Source organism: Rhinoraja longicauda, chromosome 19 (assembly GCF_053455715.1).
Source record: "Rhinoraja longicauda isolate Sanriku21f chromosome 19, sRhiLon1.1, whole genome shotgun sequence".
In the NCBI taxonomy this organism is placed as follows: Eukaryota; Metazoa; Chordata; class Chondrichthyes; order Rajiformes; family Arhynchobatidae; genus Rhinoraja; species Rhinoraja longicauda.
In genome coordinates, this window is record NC_135971.1 from 9,440,981 (window position 1) to 9,463,258 (window position 22,278).

At 47.7% G+C, this 22,278-nt stretch overlaps 1 protein-coding gene across 1 annotated transcript; it reads left to right on the forward strand.

Annotated features, from left to right (window-relative positions):
• The first annotated feature begins 297 nt into the window (after positions 1-297).
• Positions 298-21,246, forward strand: neu1 (neuraminidase 1). The gene is made up of 6 exons (XM_078415934.1): positions 298-348; positions 2,922-3,111; positions 5,168-5,430; positions 12,963-13,145; positions 14,777-14,996; positions 18,863-21,246. The coding sequence occupies exons 1-6, from the start codon at positions 298-300 to the stop codon at positions 19,066-19,068; spliced, it is 1,113 nt and encodes a 370-aa protein (XP_078272060.1). The 3' UTR covers positions 19,069-21,246.
• The last annotated feature ends 1,032 nt before the right edge of the window (positions 21,247-22,278 follow it).

A 22,278-nucleotide genomic window follows, 5' to 3' on the forward strand; every position in this document is an offset into this window, starting at 1 on the left:
CTTTATTGTATTCCAAAAACAAGTTTTTGGACGAAATTACGTCCAAATCACAGACAACAATGAGAGGCGATATAAAATAAAGCAATAAAACACACAATCACAAAACCCAACATTTTTTTAAAAAACATCCATCACAGTGAGTCTCCTCCAGTCTCCTCCTCACTGTGATGGCAGGCCAGAATGTCTTTCTCTTCCCTGCCGTCTTCTCCCGCGGTCAGGCAGTCGAAATTGCCACGTCGGGGCGGCCGATATTGAAGCCCCCCGCCGGGCGGTGGAAAATCCCGCGGCCTATTCCCAATGACCGGAAAGCAGTGTGGGAATGGGAACGGGAGTTCGTGTTTGGCGACTGTGAGATCACGTAGGGCAAGGCGGACTGAGCGAAGGTGTTCACCTTCTGCGTAGGCCAACATGTTAACTTGTTTTTAAATCGCTGAACACGTGTAAAATGCCATTGTGAGCCATTCTGTAATTGTTCAACAGTTCAACAGAGCTTTATTTGTCATTCGGTACCAAGGTACCGAACAAAACTACATAGCAGTCACACACAAAAAAGAACACAAGACACATGACCCCAACACATAACGTCCATCACAGTGACTCCAAACACCCCCTCACTGTGATGGAGGCAACAAAACTTCCACTCTCTTCCCCACGCCCACGGACAGACAGCTCGTCCCCGACCGACCCGCACAGTCCCCGCAAGGGGATGGAAGTCCCCGCGGCCGAGTCGCACCGGGCGCTGAGACGTCTCGCGGCCGAACCGGGCGGTGGAAGGCCCCGCGACCGAGCCGTGCGCAGCTAAGTCCCGCGGCCGAGCCGCACCGGGCGATGTTAAATCCAGCGGCCGAGCCGCACGGGGCGATGGAAGGCCCCGCGGCCAAGCTGCACCGGGCGATGTTAAGTCCATCAACTCTAGAAAATAATTGGTAAATGAACTTTCATTGTTTAAAAAAAAATATTCCAATGAACCAACCAGGTAGGCAGTTCAGTGGCACAGCTGGTAGAGCCACTGCCTCGCAACGCCAGAGACCCGGGTTCGATCCTGACCTCGGGTGCTGTTGTTTCCATGTGGCAGAAACATAGAAAATAGGTGCAGGAGGAGGACATTTGGCCCTTCGAGCCAGCACCGCCATGCATTGTGATCATGGCTGATCATCTACAATCAGTAACCCGTGCCTGCCTTATCCCCATATCCCTCGATTCCACTAGCCCCTAGAGCACTATCTCACTCTCTTTTAAATTCATCCAGTGACTTGGCCTCCACTGCCCTCTGTGGCAGAGAATTCCACAAATTCGCAACTCTCTGGGTGAAAAAGTTTCTTCTCACCTCAGTTTTAAATGTCCTCCCCTCTATTCTTAGACTGCGTGGCCCCTGGTTCTGGACTCCTCCAACATTTTTTCTGCATCTCGTGACCACGTTGGTTTCCTCCGGGTGTTCCGGTTTCCTCCTGCATTCCCAGGGTGTTTGTGGGTTAAGTGGCCTCTGTATATTGCCCCGAGTGTGTGGGGAGTGGATGTGAAAGTGGAATAACATGGAACTAGTGTGAATGGGTCGGCTTGGACTTGGCATGTCATATGTTGAAAGACTGGAGCGGAATGGCGGGACTGTCATATGTTGAAAGACTGGAGCGACTAGGCTTGTATACACTGGGATTTAGAAGGACGATCTTATCGAAACATGTAAGATTATTAAGGGGTTGGATACGTTAGAGGCAGGAAACATGTTCCCAATGTTGGGGGAGTCCAGAACCAGGGGCCACAGTTTAAGAATACGGGGTAGGCCGTTTCGAACAGAGATGAGGAAAAACTTTTTCTGTCAGAGAGTTGTGAATCTGTGGAATTATCTGCCTCAGAAGGCAGTGGGGGCCAGTTCTCTGAATGCATTCAAGAGAGAGCTGGATAGAGCTCTTAAGCATAGCAGAGTCAGGGGGTATGGGGAGAAGGCAGGAACGGGGTACTGATTAAGAATGATCAGCCATGATCACATTGAATGGTGGTGCTGGCTCGAAGGGCCGTATGGCCTCCTCCTGCACCTATTGTCTATTGTCCATCGTCTATCGTCTGGTTGAAGGCATCCTTTCCATGCCATGTCTCTGAACTAAAGTAGGCTACCTAACCTTTGACGTTCGAGATACAGCGTGGAAACAGGACTTTCAGCCCCCCGAGTCTGTGTTGACCAGTGTACACTTACACTAACCTACACACTAGGGACAAATGACAATTTTTACAGAAGCCAATTAACCCTACAAACCTGTATGTCTTTGGAATGTGAGAGAAAACAGGTGCACCAGAGAAAACCTGAGGAGCAACTTTTTTTACAAGCGGCTGGGTGGGTATGTGGAATGGGCTGCCGGAGGAGGGAGTTGAAGTAGGTATTAACGGCAGAAGGCTGTGGAGGCCAAGTCAACGGATATCATTAAGGCGGAGATTGACGGATTCAATGGCGGTGCTGGCTCGAAGGGCCGAATGGCCTACTCCTGCACCTATTGTCTATTGTCTCCTGAGATGCTGCCTGACCTGCTGAGTTGCTCCAGCATTTTGTGACTTCTCTCCTGAGATGCTGCCTGAACTGCTGAGTTACTCCAGCATTTTGTGACACCTTCGATTTGTACCAGCATCTGCAGTTATTTTCCTACACCATTAAAATGTGGAATATATCTCATCTATGAATTCACGGATTTTTGTTATGTTTCTTTTTAAATGTTTCTGCCTGCTAAAATGGCGCCGTGACGTGCTACGGTTCTTTGGGTCGAGTGGTCTGTCTTGTTCCTCTATCTTTGCTCTAAACTCAACTAAGGTAATCGCAGCTTTTAGATGCAGGTGCGTGGGTACTGCACTCTGTGTTCTCTGTTTTGCCCAGTGAATGAGAATGTGTGGGCCGCTGGAGCATAGTAGAGTGACTCTTCCCCATTGTGTTCCAGATCCAGCCACTTATTGAAGATGAACAGTTGCTGTGGATTAGTGGTGGGGTTGGCCACGTCGACACCTTCAGGGTGCCTCTCATATCTCTCACCCCCTCCAATGACCTCATTGCTGTGGCGGAGGCACGAAAGCATTCATCGGCCGATATTGGTGCCAAGTTCATTGCCGTCCGCACGTCGACTGACAAAGGTGACTGACCGCTGTTTCCTTTGGTGCGGCAGGGCCCTAGAATAGGACGGCAGAGTATTATCTGAATGGCGCCAAGTTAGAAAAAGGGGACGTACAACGAGATCTGGGTGTCCCGGTGCATCAGTCACTGAAAGGAAGCATGCAGGTACAGCAGGCAGTGAAGAAAGCCAATGGCATGTTGGCCTTCATAACAAGGGGAGATGAGTATTGGAGCAAAGAGGTCCTTCTGCAGTTGTACAGGGCCCTAGTGAGACTGCACCTGGATTACTGTGTGCAGTTTTGGTCTCCAAATTTGAGGAAGGATATTCTTGCTATTGAGGGCGTGCAGCGTAGGTTTACTAGGTTAATTCCCGGAATGGCGGGACTGTCGTATGTTGAAAGACTGGATCGACTAGGCTTGTATACACTGGAATTTAGAAGGATGAGAGGGGATCTTATCGAAATGTATAAGATTATTAAGGGGTTGGACACGTTAGAGGCAGGAAACATGTTCCCAATGTTGGGGGAGTCCAGAACCAGGGGCCACAGTTTAAGAATAAGGGGTAGGCCATTTAGAACTGAGATGAGGAAAAACTGTTTCAGTCAGAGAGTTGTAAATCTGTGGAATTCTCTTCCTCAGAAGGCAGTGGATGCCAATTCTCTGAATGCATTCAAGAGAGAGCTAGATAGAGCTCTTAAGGATAGCGGAGTCAGGGGGTATGGGGAGAAGGCAGGAACGGGGTACTGATTGAGAATGATCAGCCATGATCACATTGAATGGCGGTGCTGGCTCGAAGGGCCGAATGGCCTCCTCCTGCACCTATTGTCTATTGGATATTGGCAGGCAGTGAAGAAAGCTACTGGGCACGTTGGCCTTCCTTGCGAGAGGATTTGAGTACAGGAGCAAGGAGGTCCTAGTGCGGCTGTACAGCGCCCTGCTGTGACCGCACCAGGAGTATTATGTGCAGTTTTGTTCTCTTAATTTGAGGAAGGACATTCTTGCTATTGAGGGAGCGCAGCGTAGGTTTGGAAGTTAGAAAGATGAGAGTGGGGGGGGGGGGGTCACAGTTTAAGAATAAGGGGTCGACCATTTAGGACTGAGATGAGGAAAAACATTTTCACCCAGAGAGTTGCGAATCTGTGGAATTCACTGCCGCAGAAGGCAGTGGAGGTCAATTCACTGGATGTTTTCAAGAGACAGTTAGATTTAGCTCTGAGGGCTAACGGCCTTCTTAGGCAGAAAATTCCACAGATTCACAACTCTAAGGGCGAAAAAGTTTTTCCTCATCTCAGTCCTTATTCTTAAACTGATGAATTCACTGATTTTTGTTAATGTTTCTTTTTAAATGTTTCTGCAAGTTTCTGCCTACTAAAACGGCGATGTTTTTTAGGTTCGAGTGGTCTATCTTGTTCCACTATCTTTGCTCTAAACGCAACTAAGTTAATCGAAACGTTTAGATACTGGATACTGCACTCTGTGTTCTATGTCCCCCCCCCCCTCCCTCATCCTTCTAAATTCCAGTCCATTAGCAAGAATTGGCAAGGGTCAGGATTGAACCAGGGTCTCTGGCGTGGTAAGGCAGGAAGTGTGTGTCTACTGCTGTGCCACCCAGCTTCAATAGACAATAGACAATAGGTGCAGGAGTAGGCCATTCCGCCCTTCGAGCCAGCACCGCCATTCAATGCGATCATGGCTGATCACTCTCAATCAGTACCCCGTTCCTGCCTTCTCCCCATACCCCCTCACTCCGCTATCCTTTAGAGCTCTATCCAGCTCTCCCTTGAAAGCATCCAACGAACTGGCCTCCACTGCCTTCTGAGGCAGAGAATTCCACACCATCACCACCCTCTGACTGAAGAAGTTCTTCCTCATCTCCGTTCTAAATGGCCTACCCCTTATTCTTAAACTGTGGCCCCTCGTTCTGGACTCCCCCCGACATTGGGAACATGTTTCCTGCCTCTAATGTGTCCAATCCCCTAATTATCTTATATGTTTCAATAAGATCCCCCCTCATCCTTCTAAATTCCAGTGTATACAAGCCTAATTGCTCCAGCTGCTTCTTCTTGTCCCCTCCAGGTGCCACCTGGAGCCCCACCACCTTCCTCGACAACGACGGCTCCAAGGTGGACGGGCTGAACTTGGGGGTGATTCTGGTCGATGAGCAGAAGGGCCTGGTTTTCATCATGTACACCATGTGTGCCCACTACTACCACTGCAACGTCTCCAGCACCCTTCTCATCGAGAGCAACGACGATGGGAGAAGTTGGAGCCAACCGAGAAACCTATCCAGAATGATCGGGACCAAGATGTTTGCACCAGGCCCTGGATTGGGAATCCAGGTGGGGCAGATGGTTGCGTTTAGTTTAGTTTTAGAGAAACAGCGCGGAAACAGGCCCACCGAGTCGACACCGACCAGCAATTTATTTCCACCCCCCCCCCCCCCCACATTATACAATAGGTGCAGGAGTAGGCCATTCGGCCCTTCGAGCCAGCACCACCATTCAATGTGTTCATGGCTGATCATTCTCAATCAGTACCCCGTTCCTGCCTTCTCCCCATACCCCCTGACTCCGCTATCCTTAAGACCTCGATCTAGCTCTCTCTTGAATGCATTCAGAGAATTGGCCTCCACTGCCTTCTGAGGCAGAGAATTCCGCAGATTCACAACTCTGACTGAAAAAGTTTTTCCCCATCTCAGTTCTAAATGGCATACCCTTTATTCTTAAACTGTGGTCCCTTGTTCTGGACTCCCCCATCATTGGGAACATGTTTCCTGCCTCTAACGTGTCCAACCCCTTAATAATCTTATACGTTTCGATAAGATCGCCTCTCATCCTTCTAAATTCCAGTGTATACAAGCCTAGTCGCTCCAGTCTTTCAACGCATGACAGTACCGCCATTCCGGGGATTAATCTGGTGAACCTACGCTGCACGCCCTCAATAGCAAGAATATCCTTCCTCAAATTTGGAGAGCAAAACTGCACACAGTACTCCAGGTGCGGTCTCACTTGGGCCCTGTACAACTGCAGAAGGATCTCTTTGTTCCTATACTCAACTCCTCTTGTTATGAAGGCCAACATTCCATTGGCTTTCTTCACTGCCTGCTGTACCTGCATGCTTCCTTTCAGTGACTGATGCACTAGGACACCCAGATCTCGTTGTACGTCCACTTTTCCTAACTTGACACCATTCAGATAATACTCTGCCTTCCTATTCTTACCACCAAAGTGGATAACCTCACACTTATCCACACACTCCGGACAATTTAAACTTATACCAAGCCAATTTATCTACAAACCTGTACGTCTTTGGAGTGGGGGAGGAGACCGGGGGGGAAAAGGGCAGAACGTACAAACTCCGCACAGACAGCACCCGCTGTCGGGGTCGAACCCGGGTCTCCGGCGCTGCAAGGCACCAACTCTCCCGCTGCACCACCCGATGTATAGAGATTTAGTGGAGGAGTCCAGGGCCAGAGGGCACAGCCTCAGAATAAAAGGACAGACCTTTAGAAAGCAGTTGAGGAGCAATTGCTTTAGCCAGAGGGTGGTGAATCTGTAGAATTCATTGCCACCGACGGCTGTGAAAACAACTCATTTGTGAATTTTTAAGGCAGAGATTGATAGGATCTTGATTAGTGAGGGTGTCAAGGGTTTTGGGCAGAAGGCAGGAGAATGGGGCTTGGAGGGAGAGATAGATCGGCCATGATTGAATGGTAGATTAGACTTGATGGGCCGAATGTCTTAATTCTGCAGTTTCTTTTGCATCTCAAGGCCATGTCAAGTTTCAAGCTCTTCTAAAGCTAATGACTATAATATATATACCAAATCTCTCGTTTGTTTGTTTGTTTGTTTGTTCCTGAACTACAGGATAGATAGAGCTCTTAAGGATAGCGGAGTCAGGGGGTATGGGGAGAAGGCAGGAACGGGGTACTGGTTGAGAATGATCAGCCATGATAACATTGAATGGCGGTGCTGGCTCGAAGGGCCGAATGGCCTCCTCCTGCACCTATTGTCTTTTATCTATTGTCTATACAGCCAAAACGGTGCACGAGAGCACGACAATTTCAGGCCCACCTTACTCTGGTGCTAGTGGAAGAAGTTTCATTGAAATCGGTGTTATATTTTTAAAGTTATTCACATTTTAAAGTTTCCTCCTAGGGAGGGGGGGAGGAGGGGGAGGGGGGGGGGAGAAGGAAGGGAAGGATGGAGGATAAAGGGGGTTGAGGGGAGGGGAAGGGGGGAGGGAGGGGGAGGAGGGAGGATAAGGGGGGTTGAAGGGGAAGGAGTGAGGGGGGAGGAGAAGGTGCTGCACCATTGCAGGTGAGGTTTGGGCCCAACAGATCCACTTGGTCTCATCACAAATAAAACTTGCACGAAACATAGAAACATGGAAAATAGGTGCAGGAGTAGGCCATTCGGCCCTTCGAGCCTGCACCACCATTCAATATGATCATGGCTGATCATCCAACTCAGTATCCCTTACCTGCCTTCTCTCCATACCCCCCTGATCCCTTTAGCCACAAGGGCCACATCTAACTCCCTCTTAAATATAGCCAATGAACTGGCCTCAACTACCTTCTGTGGCAGAGAATTCCACAGATTCACCACTCTCTGTGTGAAAAACAAAATGAAGCAGGAAACCAAACAGCAAGAGGCGATGCAATTATTTTCCTTTCTTTGCAATAAGGTCACTTCATTGTATTTAAGAGTAATTCAACCTCACCTTATTGACACAGCTGTAAATAGGTTTGTCACCAATGTTAAGCATTTTTAAGGGAGTCCAGTCCTCAGCCTGTGAGTAACTTGTTTTCAATTGCTGAAAACATGTAAAGAATCCTGTTCTGAACCATTCTATAATTGCACTATGTGCTTTTTTTTTTTAAATTGCTGAATTAATTTCCATTGTTTTAAACGAAACCAAATGGGTTTTTTTGTTGTTTTTTTAAAAAATTTTGAAAAGCATATGTACAAATAGAAATTTAAAAAACACATTTGTTACAGAGTTCTTACATAGCTTCAATTTTTAAAATTTTGAAGAGAGAAAGTTAAAAAAAAACTTTAAAAAAACTATAAACTTGGGGAGAGAGAATAAGAGGGTTAAAAATATATATTTTTAAAAAAAGGATCTAACTATAAAAATTAAAGGGAGTAGATCCGGGAGACAATAACAGTACATCCAACCCCTAACTCAAGTTTCAACTTTTAATTTAAATTTTTTATTTTAGTCCTGTGCCAAACCCATTTACTTTTCTAAAAATTCAATAAATGGAGACCATATTTTAAAAAATAAATCAGGTTTGTCAATTAAGGCAAATCTTATTTTTTCCAAATGTAGGGTCTCTGTCATTTCCGTAGTCCACATTTTAATTGTGGGGGTTATTGTTTTTTTCCAAAATTTAAGTATTAATTTTTTCGCAGTTATTAAGAAAATGTACCTGACTTGCTGTGAAATTTGTAGTATGTTCTGATAATCCTAATATAATTAATTTTGGATCCATATCTAATTTCTTGTTAATAACTTTAGAGACTATTTTTAAAATCTCCAACCAGAAGTTTTGCATTTTTATACAAGTTACGAAAATATGAGTTAAATTAGCTTCTTGAAATTGACATTTATCACAAATATGAGAGATACTAGGAAAAATCCTATTTAATTTCGTCTTCGAATAATGTAATCTATGTATTATTTTAAATTGTATTAAGGAATGTCTAGTATTTAATGAACATTGATGTATATGTTGTAAACTTTCATCCCATATGAAACCAAATGTTTTAATGAACCAAAGAGATTGGGTGCTCAGTGATGCAGTTGGTTTAGCCACTGCCTTGCAACGCCAGAGACCCGGGTTCGATCCTGACCACGGGTGCTCTCTGTGTGGAGTTTGCAGGTTCTCCCAGTGACCTCGTGGGTTTCCTCAGGGTGCTTCGGTTTTCCTCCCGCATCCCAAAGGCGTTGGATAATTCGCCCTCTAGTAAGATTTCCCCTGATGCCCAGAGTCGGGGAATCGAAGACCAGATTTTATATATGTCTTATAAACATATAAGATTATTAAGGGGTTGGACTCGTTAGAGGCAGGAAACATGTTCCCAATGTTGGGGGAGTCCAGAACCAGGGGCCACAGTTTAAGAGTAAGGGGTAGGCCATTTAGAACGGAGATGAGGAAATACTTTTTCAGTCAGAGAGTTGTGAATCTGTGGAAATCTCTGCCTCGGAAGGCAGTGGAGGCCAATTCTCTGAATGCATTCAAGAGAGAGCTAGGTAGAGCTCTTAAGGATAGCAGAGTCAGGGGGTATGGGGAGAAGGCAGGAACGGGGTACTGATTGAGAGTGATCAGCCATGATCACATTGAATGGTGTTGCTGGCTCGAAGGGCCGAATGGCCTCCTCCTGCACCTATTGTCTAGTGTCAGAGGACGTAGGTTCGAGGTGAAGGGGAAAAGATTGAATAGGAATCTGAGGGGTAACTTATTCACACAAAGGGTGGTGGGTGTATGGAACAAGCTGCCAGAGGAGTTAGTTGAGGTTAGAACTATCCCAATGTTTAGGAAACAGCTAAGACAGGTACATGGATAGGACAGATTTGGAGGGATATGGACCAGGCGCAGGCAGGTGGGACTACCGTAACTGGGACATGTTGGCTGGTGTGCGTGAGTTGGGCCGAAGGGCCTGTTTCCACACTGTACCACTCTACGACTCTGAGTGGATAAGGGTAACATAGAATTAGTGTAGGGGCGGCACGGTGGCGCAGCGGTAGAGTTGCTGCCTTACAGCGAATGCAGCGCCAGAGGCCCGGGTTTGATCCTGACTACGGGCGCTGTCTGTATGGAGTTTGTACGTTCTCCCCGTGACCGCGTGGGTTTTCTCCGAGATTTTATTTTTTAGATTTAGAGATACAGCGCGGAAACAGGCCCTTCGGCCCACCGGGTCCGCGCCGCCCAGTGATCCCCGCACATTAACACTATCCTACACACACTAGGGACATTTTTTTTTTATTTTTACATTTGCCCAGCCAATTAACCTGCAAACCTGTACATCTTTGGAGTGCGGGAGGAAACCAAAGATCTCGGAGAAAACCCACGCAGGTCACGGGGAGAACGTACAAACTCCGTACAGACGGCGCCCGTAGTCAGGATCGAACCCGAGTCTCCGGCGCTGCATTTGCTGTAAGGCGGCAACTCTACCGCTGCGCCACCGTGCCGCTCGTGGAGATCTTCGGTTTCCTCCCACACTCCAAAGACCTTCAGGTATGTAGGTTAATTGACTGCGTAATATGTAAAAATTGTCCCAAGTGTGTGTAGGATAGTGTTAATGTGCGGGGATCGCTGGGCGGCGCGGACTCGGTGGGCCGAAGGGCCTGTTTCCGCGCTATATCTCTAAATCTAAACAGGTGATTGATGGTCGGCATAGACTTGGTGGGCCTTAGGGTCTGGATCCATGCTGTATCTCTAAGCTGTGCTGTGTTACCTCTTTTACCTGACTTTAGGCTTAGCAATAGCGCGTGCAAACAGGCCCTTCAGCTCCCTGAGTCCGCACCAACCAGCGGTCACCCCGTATTACAGCACTATCCCACATACTGGGGACAATTTACAAGGCAATTAACCTACAAAACTGCACGTCTTTGGAGTGTGTGAGCAAACCGGAGCACCCGGAGAAAACCCACGCGGTCACATGGAGAACGTACAAACTTAGTACAGACAGCGCCCGTAGTCAGTGTGGAACCTGAGTCTCTGGCGCTGTGAGGCAGCAACTCTACTGCTGCGCTAATCATATCATATATATACAGCCGGAAACAGGCCTTTTCGGCCCACCAAGTCCGTGCCGCCCAGTGATCCCCGCACATTAACACTATCCTACACCCACTAGGGACAATTTTTACATTTTACCCAGCCAATTAACCTACATACCGGTACGTCTTTCTCGTAGATCCTCTCGACGTTCAGTTCTCTCTTGTTCCGTCTCTTCATCCCTTCTGCTTTGCACTCTTTCTCGGAGATCCTCTCGACGTTCAGTTCTCTCTTTTTCTGTCTCCTCATCCCTTCTGTCTCGTTCTCTTTCTCGGAGATCCTCTCGACATTCAGTTCTCTCTTGTTGGGTCTCTTCATTCCTTCTGTCTCGTGCTCTTTCTCGCATATTTTGGAGACGTTGAGCTCTTGTTGCGTCTCTCTATCCCTTCTGTCTCGCGCTCTTTCTCGGAGATATTGCAGACGTTGTTGAAGACTAACTTCCATCTCGCCGTCAGGGTGGCGCAGCGGCAGAGTTGCTGCCTTACAGCGAATGCATCGCCGGAGACCCAGGTTCGGTCCCGTCTACGGGTGCTTGTCTGTACGGAGTTTGTGCGTTCTCCCCGTGACCTGCGTGTGTTTCCTCCCAAATCTTCTGTCCCACATTCCAAAGACGTACAGGTTTGCAGGTTAGGTTAACGTGTAGACACGTTAGAGGCAGGAAACATGTTCCCAATGTTGGGGGAGTCCAGAATCAGGGGCCGCAGTTTAAGAATAAGGGGTAGGCCATTTAGAACGGAGATGAGGAAAAACGTTCAGTGAGAGAGTTGTGGAATTCTCTGCCTCAGAAGGCAGTGGAGGCCAATTCTCTGGATGCTTTCAAGAGAGAGCTAGATGATAGCAGAGTCAGGGGGTATGGGGGAGAAGGCAGGAACGGGGTACTGATTGTGAATGATCAGCCATGATCACATTGAATGGGGGTGCTGGCTCAAAGGGCCGAATGGCCTCCTCCTGCACCTATTGTCTATTGTCTATTAATTGACTTGGTAAATGTAAAAATTGTCCCAAGTGGGTGTAGGATAGTGGTGATCTGTGATAGCGGGGATCGCTGGTCGGCGCAGACCCGTTGGGGTTTAGTTTAGTTTTAGTTTAGACTAACTTCCATCTCAATCGACAATAGACAATAGGTGCAGGATGAGGCCACTCGGCCCTTCGAGCCAGCACCGCCATTCAATGTGATCATGGCTGATCATTCTCAATCAGTACCCCGTTCCTGCCTTCTCCCCATACCCCCTGACTCCGCTATCCTTAAGAGCTCTATCTAGCTCTCTCTTGAATGCATTCAGAGAATTGGCCTCCACTGCCTTCTGAGGAAGAGAATTCCACAGATTCACAACTCTCTGACTGAAATATGATCATTTCAGTTCTAAATGGCCTACCCCTTATTCTTAAACTGTGGCCCCTTGTTCTGGACTCCCCCAACATTGGGAACATGTTTCCTGCCTCTAACGTGTCTAACCCCTTAATAATCTTATACGTTTCGATAAGATCTCCTCTCATCCTTCTAAATTCCAGTGTCTACAAGCCTAGTCGCACCAGTCTTTCAACATATGACAGTCCTGCCATTCCGGGAATTAACCTAGTAAACCTACGCTGCACGCCCTCAATAGCAAGAATATCCTTCCTCAAATTTGGAGACCAAAAATGCACACAGTACTCCAGGTGCGGTCTCACTAGGGCCCTGTACAACTGCAGAAGGACCTCTTTGCTCCTATACTCAACTCCTCTTGTTATGAAGTCCAACATTCCATTGGCTTTCTTCGCTGCCTGCTGTACCCGCATGCTTCCTTTCAGTGACTGATGCACTAGGACACCCAGATCTCGTTGTACGTCCCCTTTTCCTAACTTGACACAATTCAGATAATACTCTGCCTTCCTATTCTTACCACCAAAATGGATAACCTCACACTTATCCACATTAAACTGCATCTGCCAAGCATCCGCCCACTCACACAACCTGTCCAAGTCACCCTGCAACCTCATAGCATCTTCCTCACAGTTTACACCACCGCCCAGCTTTGTATCATCTCGATGAGTCGGCTTGCGAAAGTCTGAAGTCGGGCGTTTTCTCAAACTTCTGTTTCCGCGCAGAAAAAGTTCAACCCGAACAAAGGTCGCTTGATCGCCTGCGGGCATGGATCGATCGAGGAAGATGGGATATTCTGCGTTGTCAGCGATGATCACGGCGTGACCTGGAGGAACGGGGGCAATCTGAAGGGGATTCCGTACAACCAGCCCAAACGCTCCAGTGACTTTAACCCAGACGAGAACCAGGTAACAGTGGGTGGTCGAGCATTCTGCAGGGCGTGGGTGTACTTGCTAAGATAGCACATGGGGTTCAGTGGCTCAATCATTCCTTCGTTATCATGTGTATCAAATTACAGTGAGATTCTTTTTTTCGAATGAATGAATACGTTTATTGGCCAAGTATGTGCACATACAAGGAATGTGCCTTGGTGCTCTGCTCACAAGTAACAACACGAACATACAGTACACAATTAAGAATAAACATTAAAACAATAAGGATACAACATTACAGTCTAAACATGTGGGTGAAAATAAACCAGAACAAAAGGAGGCTAGAGACTTTTGGTTATTGAGTGGAGCTACTACTCGTGGGAAAAACAGGTGGCGCAGCGGTAGAGTTGCAGCCTTACAGCGAATGTAGCGCCGGAGACTCGGGTTCGTTCCTGACTACGGGCGCCGTCTGTACGGAGTTTGTACAGGGCATTGGTGAGACCACACCTGGAGTATTGCGTACAGTTTTGGTCTCCTAATCTGAGGAAAGACATTCTAGCCTTAGAGGGAGTACAGAGAAGGTTCACCAGATTGATCCCGGGGATGGCAGGACTTTCATATGAAGAAAGACTGGATAGACTAGGCTTATACTCGCTGGAATTTAGAAGACTGAGGGGGGATCTTATTGAAACATATAAAATTCTTAAGGGGTTGGAGAAGCTAGATGCAGGAAGATTGTTCCCGATGTTGGGGAAGTCCAGAACAAGGGGTCACAGTTTAAGGATAAGGGGGAAGTCTTTCAGGACCGTGATGAGAAAACATTTCTTCACACAGAGAGTGGTGAGTCTGTGGAATTCTCTGCCACAGAAGGTAGTTGAGGCCAGTTCATTGGCTATATTTAAGAGGGAGTTAGATGTGGCCCTTGTGGCTAAAGGGATCAGGGGGTACGGAGAGAAGGCCGGTACGGGATACTGAGTTAGATGATCAGCCATGATCATATTGAATGGCGGTGCAGGCTCGAAGGGCCGAATGGCCTACTCCTGCACCTATTTTTCTATGTTTCCCCGTGACCTGCGCAGGTTTTCTCCGAGATCTTCGGTTTCCTCCCACGCTCCAAAGACGTACAGGTATGTAGATTAATTGGCTGGGTAAATGTAAAAATTGTCCCTAGGACGGTGTAGGACTAGTGTTGGTGTGCGGGGATCGCTGGAGAAGGCAGGTACAGGATACTGAGTTGGATGATCAGCCATGATCACATTGAATGACGGTGCAGGCTCGAAGGGCCGAATGGCCTACTCCTGCACCTATTTTCTATGCTTCTAAGACCTCCAGCTCCGTGATGTTAGGCCGCAGAGCGACCAGAGATACGATCCAGAAAACAATCGCATCTCCGGCAAGGGAAGAGATTGGGAAAAAAAGTTTCTCCCGACCCCCTCTCCCACCCCCCACATAAAACAAACCAGAGGACATTCACACGAACTTTTAAAACTCACCAAAAATAACACAAAGAGTTTGAGAAGGACCGACAGACTGTCGGCGAGGCAGCGATCGAGCGGCACCCCCTGGTGGTATTGACTGATCGCTGGTTGACGTGGACTCGGTGGGCCGAAGGGCCCGCTTCCACGCTGTATCTCTTAACTAAACGCGTGCATGTGTTTGCGTTTAAGCCCTACGAGCTGCCCGATGGGTCTGTGGTGGTCAACGCCAGGAACCAAAACTTCTACCACTGCCACTGCCGAATCATAGTGAAGAGTTACGATGCCTGTGACACCCTCCCGATAGAGAACGTGACCTTCGACGAGGATCTGATAGACCCCGCGGTGGCGGCAGGAGCCGTCGTCAAGAACAACATCGTCTTCTTCAGCAACCCTGCAAACGCCAACAAACGTAAGTTTGTTCCCGCCGGCGCAAAACGCACAGTCCAGCTCTGTTTTGGTCTCCTAATCTGAGGAAAGACATTCTAGCCTTGGAGGGAGTACAGGGAAGGTTCACCGGATTGATCCCTGGGATGGCAGGACTTTCATATGAAGAAAGACTGGATAGACTCGGCTTGTACTCGCTGGAATTTAGAAGACTGAGGGGGGATCTTGTAGAAACTTACAAAATTCTTAAGGGGTTGGAGAGGCTAGATGCAGGAAGATTGTTCCCGATGTTGGGGAAGTCCAGAACCAGGGGTCACAGTTTAAGGATAAAGGGGAAGTCTTTTAGGACCGAGATGAGAAAACATTTCTTCACACAGAGAGTGGTGAGTCTGTGGAATTCTCTGCCACAGAAGGTAGTTGAGGCCAGTTCATTGGCTATATTTAAGAGGGAGTTAGATGTGGCCCTTGTGGCTAAAGGGATCAGGGGGTATGGAGAGAAGGCAGGTACAGGTTACTGAGCTGGATGATCAGCCATGATCATATTGAATGGCGGTGCAGGCTCGAAGGGCCGAATGGCCTACTCCTGCACCTATTTTCTATGTTTCTATGTCTATGTTTTGCGTCCAATCTCAGTAACGTATTGACATCCCCAAGCACCATCCCCGATCAGCCAGCAAGTTGCTGCCTCACAGCGCTGGAGACCCAGCTTCGATCCTGTCCGCAGGTCCTCCCCTTACGTAGTTTGTACATTAATGACTTGGATGAAGGGACTAAAAGTACCATTAGCAAATTTGCAGATGATACAAAGCTGGGTGGCAGTGTGAACTATGAGGAAGATGCTATGAGGATGCAGGGTGACTTGGACAGGTTGTGCGAGTGGGCGGATGCATGGCAGATGCAGTTTAATGTGGATAAGTGTGAGGTTATCCACTTTGGTGGAAAGAATAGGAAGGCAGAGTATTATCTGAATGGTGTCAAGTTAGGAAAAGGGGACGTACAACGAGATATGGGTGTCCTAGTGCATCAGTCACTGAAAGGAAGCATGCAGGTACAGCAGGCAGTGAAGAAAGCCAATGGAATGTAGGCCTTCATAACAAGGGGAGTTGAGTATAGGAGCAAAGAGGTCCTTCTGCAGTTGTGCAGGGCCCGAGTGTGACCGCACCTGGAGTACTGTGTGCAGTTTTGGTCTCCAAATTTGAGGAACGATATTCTTACTATTGAGGGCGTGCAGCGTAGGTTTACTAGGTTAATTCCCGGAATGGCGGGACTGTCATATGTTGAAAGACTGGAGCGACTAGGCTTGTATACACAGGAATTTAGACGGATGAGAGGGGATCTAATCGAAGCGTATAAGATTATTAAGGGGTTGGACACGTTAGAGGCAGGAAACATGTTCCCAATGTTGGGGGAGTCCAGAACAAGGGGCCACAGTTTAAGAATAAGGGGTAGCCCATTTAGAACGGAGATGAGGAAAAACTTTTTCAGTCAGAAAGATGTGAATCTGTGGAATTCACTGCCTCAGAAGGCAGTGGAGGCCAATTCTCTGAATGCATTCAAGAGAGAGGTAGATAGAGCTCTTAAGGATAGCGGAGTCAGGGGGTATGGGGAGAAGGCAGGAACGGGGTACTGATTGAGAATGATCAGCCATGATCACATTGAATGGCGGTGCTGGCTCGAAGGGCCGAATGGCTTCCTCCTGCATCTATTGTACGTTCTCCCCGTGACCTGCGTGGATTTTCTCCGGGTGCTCCGATTGCCCTCCCGCACTCCAGAGACGTGCAGGTTTTTTAGGTTAATTGGCTTCCGTAAATTGTAATTTGTCCCGAGTGTGCGTAGGATAGTGTTAGTGCGCGGGGATCGCTGGTCAGTGCGGACTTGGTGGGCCGAGGGGCCTGTTTCCACGCTGTATCTCTAAACTAAACTAAGAAATGGCCCACTAAGACCGCATGCAAAGCGCCAAGATTTAACATATAACATATATAACATATAACAACTACAGCATGGAAACAGGCCTGTCCGGCCCTACCAGTCCACGCCGACCATTCTCCCTGACCTAGTCTCATCTACCTGTACTCAGACCATAACCCTCCAATCCCCTCCTATCCATATACCTATCCAATTTACTCTTAAATAATAAAATCGAGCCAGCCTCCACCACTTCCACCGGAAGCCCATTCCATACAGCCACAACCCTCTGAGTAAAGAAGTTCCCCCTCATGTTACCCCTAAACCTTTGTCCCTCAATTCTGAAGCTATGTCCCCTTGTTGGAATCTTCCCCACTCTCAAAGGGAAAAGCCTACCCACGTCAACTCTGTCCGTCCCTCTCAAAATTTTAAAAACCTCTATCAAGTCCCCCCTCAACCTTCTACGCTCCAAAGTGGCGGAGTTTCGAAAGTCCTGTCCTGTCTTATGAGACGCGCTCGATCCAGGCGAGCCCCAGGCTACTGCGGGGCATCCAACCATCACCTGCCATGGACATCTGTATGTAGGGTTGCCAACTGTCCCGTATTTGCCGGGACATCCCGTATTTTGGGCTAAATTGGTTTGTCCCGAATGGGAACGCCCTTGTCCCGTATTAGGCCCGGACGCTGTAGGCCCGGAGGCCTGGGCACCGCCTAATGGAGGTTGCATAGCAACCCGCCTCCAGGCCCGGTCGGCCGCCATTGGTGGAGCCGAAGCACGTGGCAGCTGGCTGGGTGAGGTCACGTGGGGCGCGGTGACATCACCTTGTCCCTTATTTGGGATTGAGATAGTTGGCACCCCTATATGTATCATCGAGCAAACTGAGTCGGAAAAATCTGAAGAAGGGTCTCGACCCGAACCGTCACTCAGTCCTCTCCAGAGATACTGCCTGTCCCACTGAGTTACTCCAGCATTTTGTGTCCATCCAGCGAACTGACATGGCTCTTATTTGCAGCCTGTGCTACTGGGGCCTCTGTCATTACACACTACCAACGCGCTCTTTCCAGCAGGGCAAAAAAATTGTTGACGCAAGGAACTGCAGATGCGAGATTCTTGCGTAAAAAGACGCAGGTTAATTCAGCAGTTTGTGTTCTGCGGGGAAAATATTATTCTTTTGTGGATGGCGATAGACAATAGGTGCAGGAGGAGGCCATTCGGCCATTTGAGCCAGCACCACCATTCAATGTGATCATGGCTGATCATTCTCAATCAGTACCCCGTTCCTGCCTTCTCCCCATACCCCCTGACCTCCGCTATCCTTAAGAGCTCTATCCAGCTCTCACTTGAATGCATTCGGAGAATTGGCCTCCACTGCCTTCTGAGGAAGAGAATTCCACAGATTTACAACTCTCTGACTGGAAATGTTTTTCCTCATCTCCGTTCTAAATGGCCTACCCCTTATTCTTAAACTGTGGCCCCTGGTTCTGCACTCCCCCGACATTGGGAACATGTTTCCTGCCTCTAACGTGTCCAACCCCTTAATAATCTTATATCATATCATATCATATATATACAGCCGGAAACAGGCCTTTTCGGCCCTCCAAATCCGTGCCGCCCAGCGATCCCCGTACATTAACACTATCCTACACCCACTAGGGACAATTTTTACATTTACCCAGCCAATTAACCTACATACCTGTACGTCTTTGGAGTGTGGGAGGAAACCGAAGATCTCGGAGAAAACCCACGCAGGTCACGGGGAGAACGTACAAACTCCTTACAGTGCAGCACCCGTAGTCAGGATCGAACCTGAGTCTCCGGCGCTGCATTCGCTGTAAAGCAGCAACTCTACCGCTGCGCTACCATGTTTCGATAAGATGTTGAAATCATTTTTCAATTAACTTTGTCGTTTTTTTTTCTCTCTCTCTCTCTCTCACTCTCTCTCTCTCTCTCTCTCTCTCTCTCTCTCCTCTTCATTTGATGACCAGGGGTCAATCTGACCGTCAGGTGGAGTTTTAACAACGGGATGTCATGGGAAAAGGACAGGCTGTCGATTTGGCATGGCCCGAGTGGCTACTCATCAATGACCACCTCCAACAGCACGAGCAACGAGCAGCACCTCTACCTGGTCTACGAGAAGGGGCACGTGGACACCACCGAATCCATTTCCTTCGTGAAGATCCGAATTGTTTGAAGGGAGCCTGGACGTCCCCCATTCCATCCACGGAGAAAGTCGGGGTGGCAAGGAGCGCGAGGACCGATCGGGTCTTCACGGACAGTGGCTCCGGTCGCCCCAGGAAGAATTTGGTTTTCTTCTTCGCCACTCTGCACCAGATGATAGACTTGCGCCCTGCGGTTGGTGAAATGGGTCCGAAGATGAAATCGATCTTGTAAAACTCTAAATTTCCTTCTCCTAATCTTGCCAGGTTTATTATTCCGCAAAGCTCGGCGATGGGCTGGGCTCGTGTCTCTGGGCCTGGGTTGTCACGTGTCAGCCCTAGGGGTCTTTCAATTGCCCGACAAGGGCCTGTTTTCTACCGGCATCTACAGTGCCTTCCTTCGGATTAAGACGAAGGTGTTAATACATCTCTCCGTTTATTGAATATATTTTTACAATTAAAACCTGGTTTTGGGAATTTGATTAACTGTGGAAGCTATTGTTGTGAATGGACCTCTGAACTTGTGCAGAGAGAGTTCGAGAGAGAGTTCCAAGAGTTGCCTCATTTGGTGGAATGGAACTTGCCTCCTTGGTCCCAAGTCCGAGATATCAATGCCATGGGGGCGGAGTTTTCTGAGCGCCAATTTCCGGTAGGGAAGAGCTTTGGGAAGACCGTAGGAAAGGCCATTTGAGGGGAGGCAGAGCCTTTCTGAAGCTGTAGACCGCAATTGAAGGTTATTGGACAGTGGAGACACCAGCTCAACTAAGAGTCCTTTTCTTATCTACTGTTATCGTGTACAAACGAGAGGTCAAGTGATGTCTGTGGAGCGGACTGAATAGTCAGAATAAAAGCTTTATATTATTTTTAATAAATTCTCAGGGACTCTGGCTGGTGACTGAGCGTGGCGGTACAAAATGCATATTGGTGATAGGAAAGTTACTCTTTGAACGAGAGTATGGAGATGTGGTTAGGGTTTCGATATGGCACCAAGGTGATGCCCAAACTAGTGGCAACCCCAATAACAGTAACTGGGCATCCACACCGCTGTACCACAAGCATATTTGTGGGCCGAATGACAGAGCGATAAGCCTCTACTAATAACATCCCAACATCCCGAATAACCTACTGAAATGGTCAGTGGAAAGCCTCAGTTATAATGCCAAAGCCTTTTAGATTTAGATATATTATAGATATAAATCTAAATCTATATCTATAATCTATAATATATCTAAATCTATATATCCATAACTTTGGTATCATTCAAATAAAGTCCAATTCTCTTTTTGTTCTAGAGGTGATGGTGAGGGAGAGATTATAAAGCAAATCTAGATATAAGAATTTAAAAAATGATATTTTACTTGACGAGTCAATATTTTTACTTTGCCTTGCAAAAAATTTTACTTGACGAGTTAATATCTTTACTTTGCCTTACATTATTATTTTAGAGGATGAGATAGATAGATAGAAAGATAGAAAACATAGGAAAAATAGGTGCAGGAGTAGGCCATTCGGCCCTTCGAGCTAGCGCCGCCATTCAATATGATCATGGATGATCATCTAAAATCAGTGTCCCGTTCCTGCTTTTTCCCCCACATCCCTTGATTCCTTTAGCCCTCAGAGCTAAATCTAACTGTCTCTTGAAAGATTTCTCCCCAGCAACTGGTTCGATCCTGACTACGGGTGTTGTCTGGACGGAGTTTATACGCTCTCCCCGTGACCTGCGTGGGCTTTCTCCGGTTTCTTCCCGCACTCCAAAGACGTACAGGTTCGTCGGCTAATTGGCTTGGGCGAAATTGACAATTGTTCCCAATGTGGAGGATGGTGCTGGTGTTTGAGGATCGCTGGTCAGTACGGGGTCGGTGGGCCGAAGGGCCTGTTTCCGCGCCCTACCTCCTAACGAGACAGCGAATACACCTTCATCCCGCTGATGAGATTGGGACAGTGATCATGTCCCTGAATAAAATATTGATACCTCGTTCTGAATCTGGACTAATGGTTTCCTTTGTGAAGTGCACCAAATGAAAATATGTGGCATTGATTCATCGTGTACTGTGTTTTACTTGTACATCCTGTCTCCCTTTGCCCCAGATATCTCTGAACATTACAGAATTTTATTGTGCCTTGAAAATACAGAAATTAAAATGGGTGTCTATACGACCCTGGGTAATCAGTGGTTTTCTGAAGTTTTGCTGATGCAAATAATAAATTGTACAACAGCACTTTTTAAACGTTCTTGTTTGTAGCACGTCTTGCACAGCTTCACGTTTTATTATTTTTTTCTGACCGCTGTCTCGTGTGTCAGTCAGTTCGTAAGTGACGGGAGCAGAAGTTGGCCGTTCGGCCCATCGAGTGTATTCCGCCATTCGATCGTGGCTGGTCTACCATAAATAGACACAAAACGCCGGAGTAACTCAGCGGGCTAGGCAGTATCTCTGGAGAGAAGGAATGGATGACGTTTCGGGACGAGAACTGTGAGGAAGATGCTATGAGGTTGCAGGGTGACTTGGACAGGTTGTGTGAGTGGGCGGATGCATGGCAGATGCAGTTTAATGTGGATGAGTGTGAGGTTATCCACTTTGGTGGTAAGAATAGGAAGGCAGATTATTATCTGAATGGTGTCAAGTTAAGAAAAGGGGACGTACAACGAGATCTGGGTGTCCTAGTGCCTCAGTCACTGAAAGGAAGCATGCAGGTACAGCAGGCAGTGAAGAAAGCCAATGGAATGTCGGCATTCATAACAAGAGGAGTTGAGTATAGGAGCAAAGAGGTCCTTCTGCAGTTGTACAGGGCCTGGAGTACTGTGTGCAGTTTTGGTCTCCAAATTTGAGGATTGATATTCTTGCTATTGTGGGCGTGCATCGTAGGTTTACTAGGTTAATTCCCAGAATGACGGGACTGTCGTATGTTGAAAGACTGGAGCGAGTAGGCTTGTATACACTGGAATTTAGAAGGATGAGAGGGGATCTTATCGAAACGTCTAAGATTATGAAGGGGTTGGACACGTTAGAGGCAGGAAACATGTTCCCAATGTTGGGGGAGTCCAGAACAAGGGGCCACAGTTTAAGAATAAGGGGTAGGCCATTTAGAACGGAGATGAAAAACGTTTTCAGTCAGAGAGTTGTGAATCTGTGGAATTCTCTGCCTCAGAAGGCAGTGGAGGACAATTCTCTGAATGCATTCAAGAGAGAGCTAGATAGGGCTCTTAAGGATAGCGGAGTCAGGGGGTATGGGGAGAAGGCAGGAAC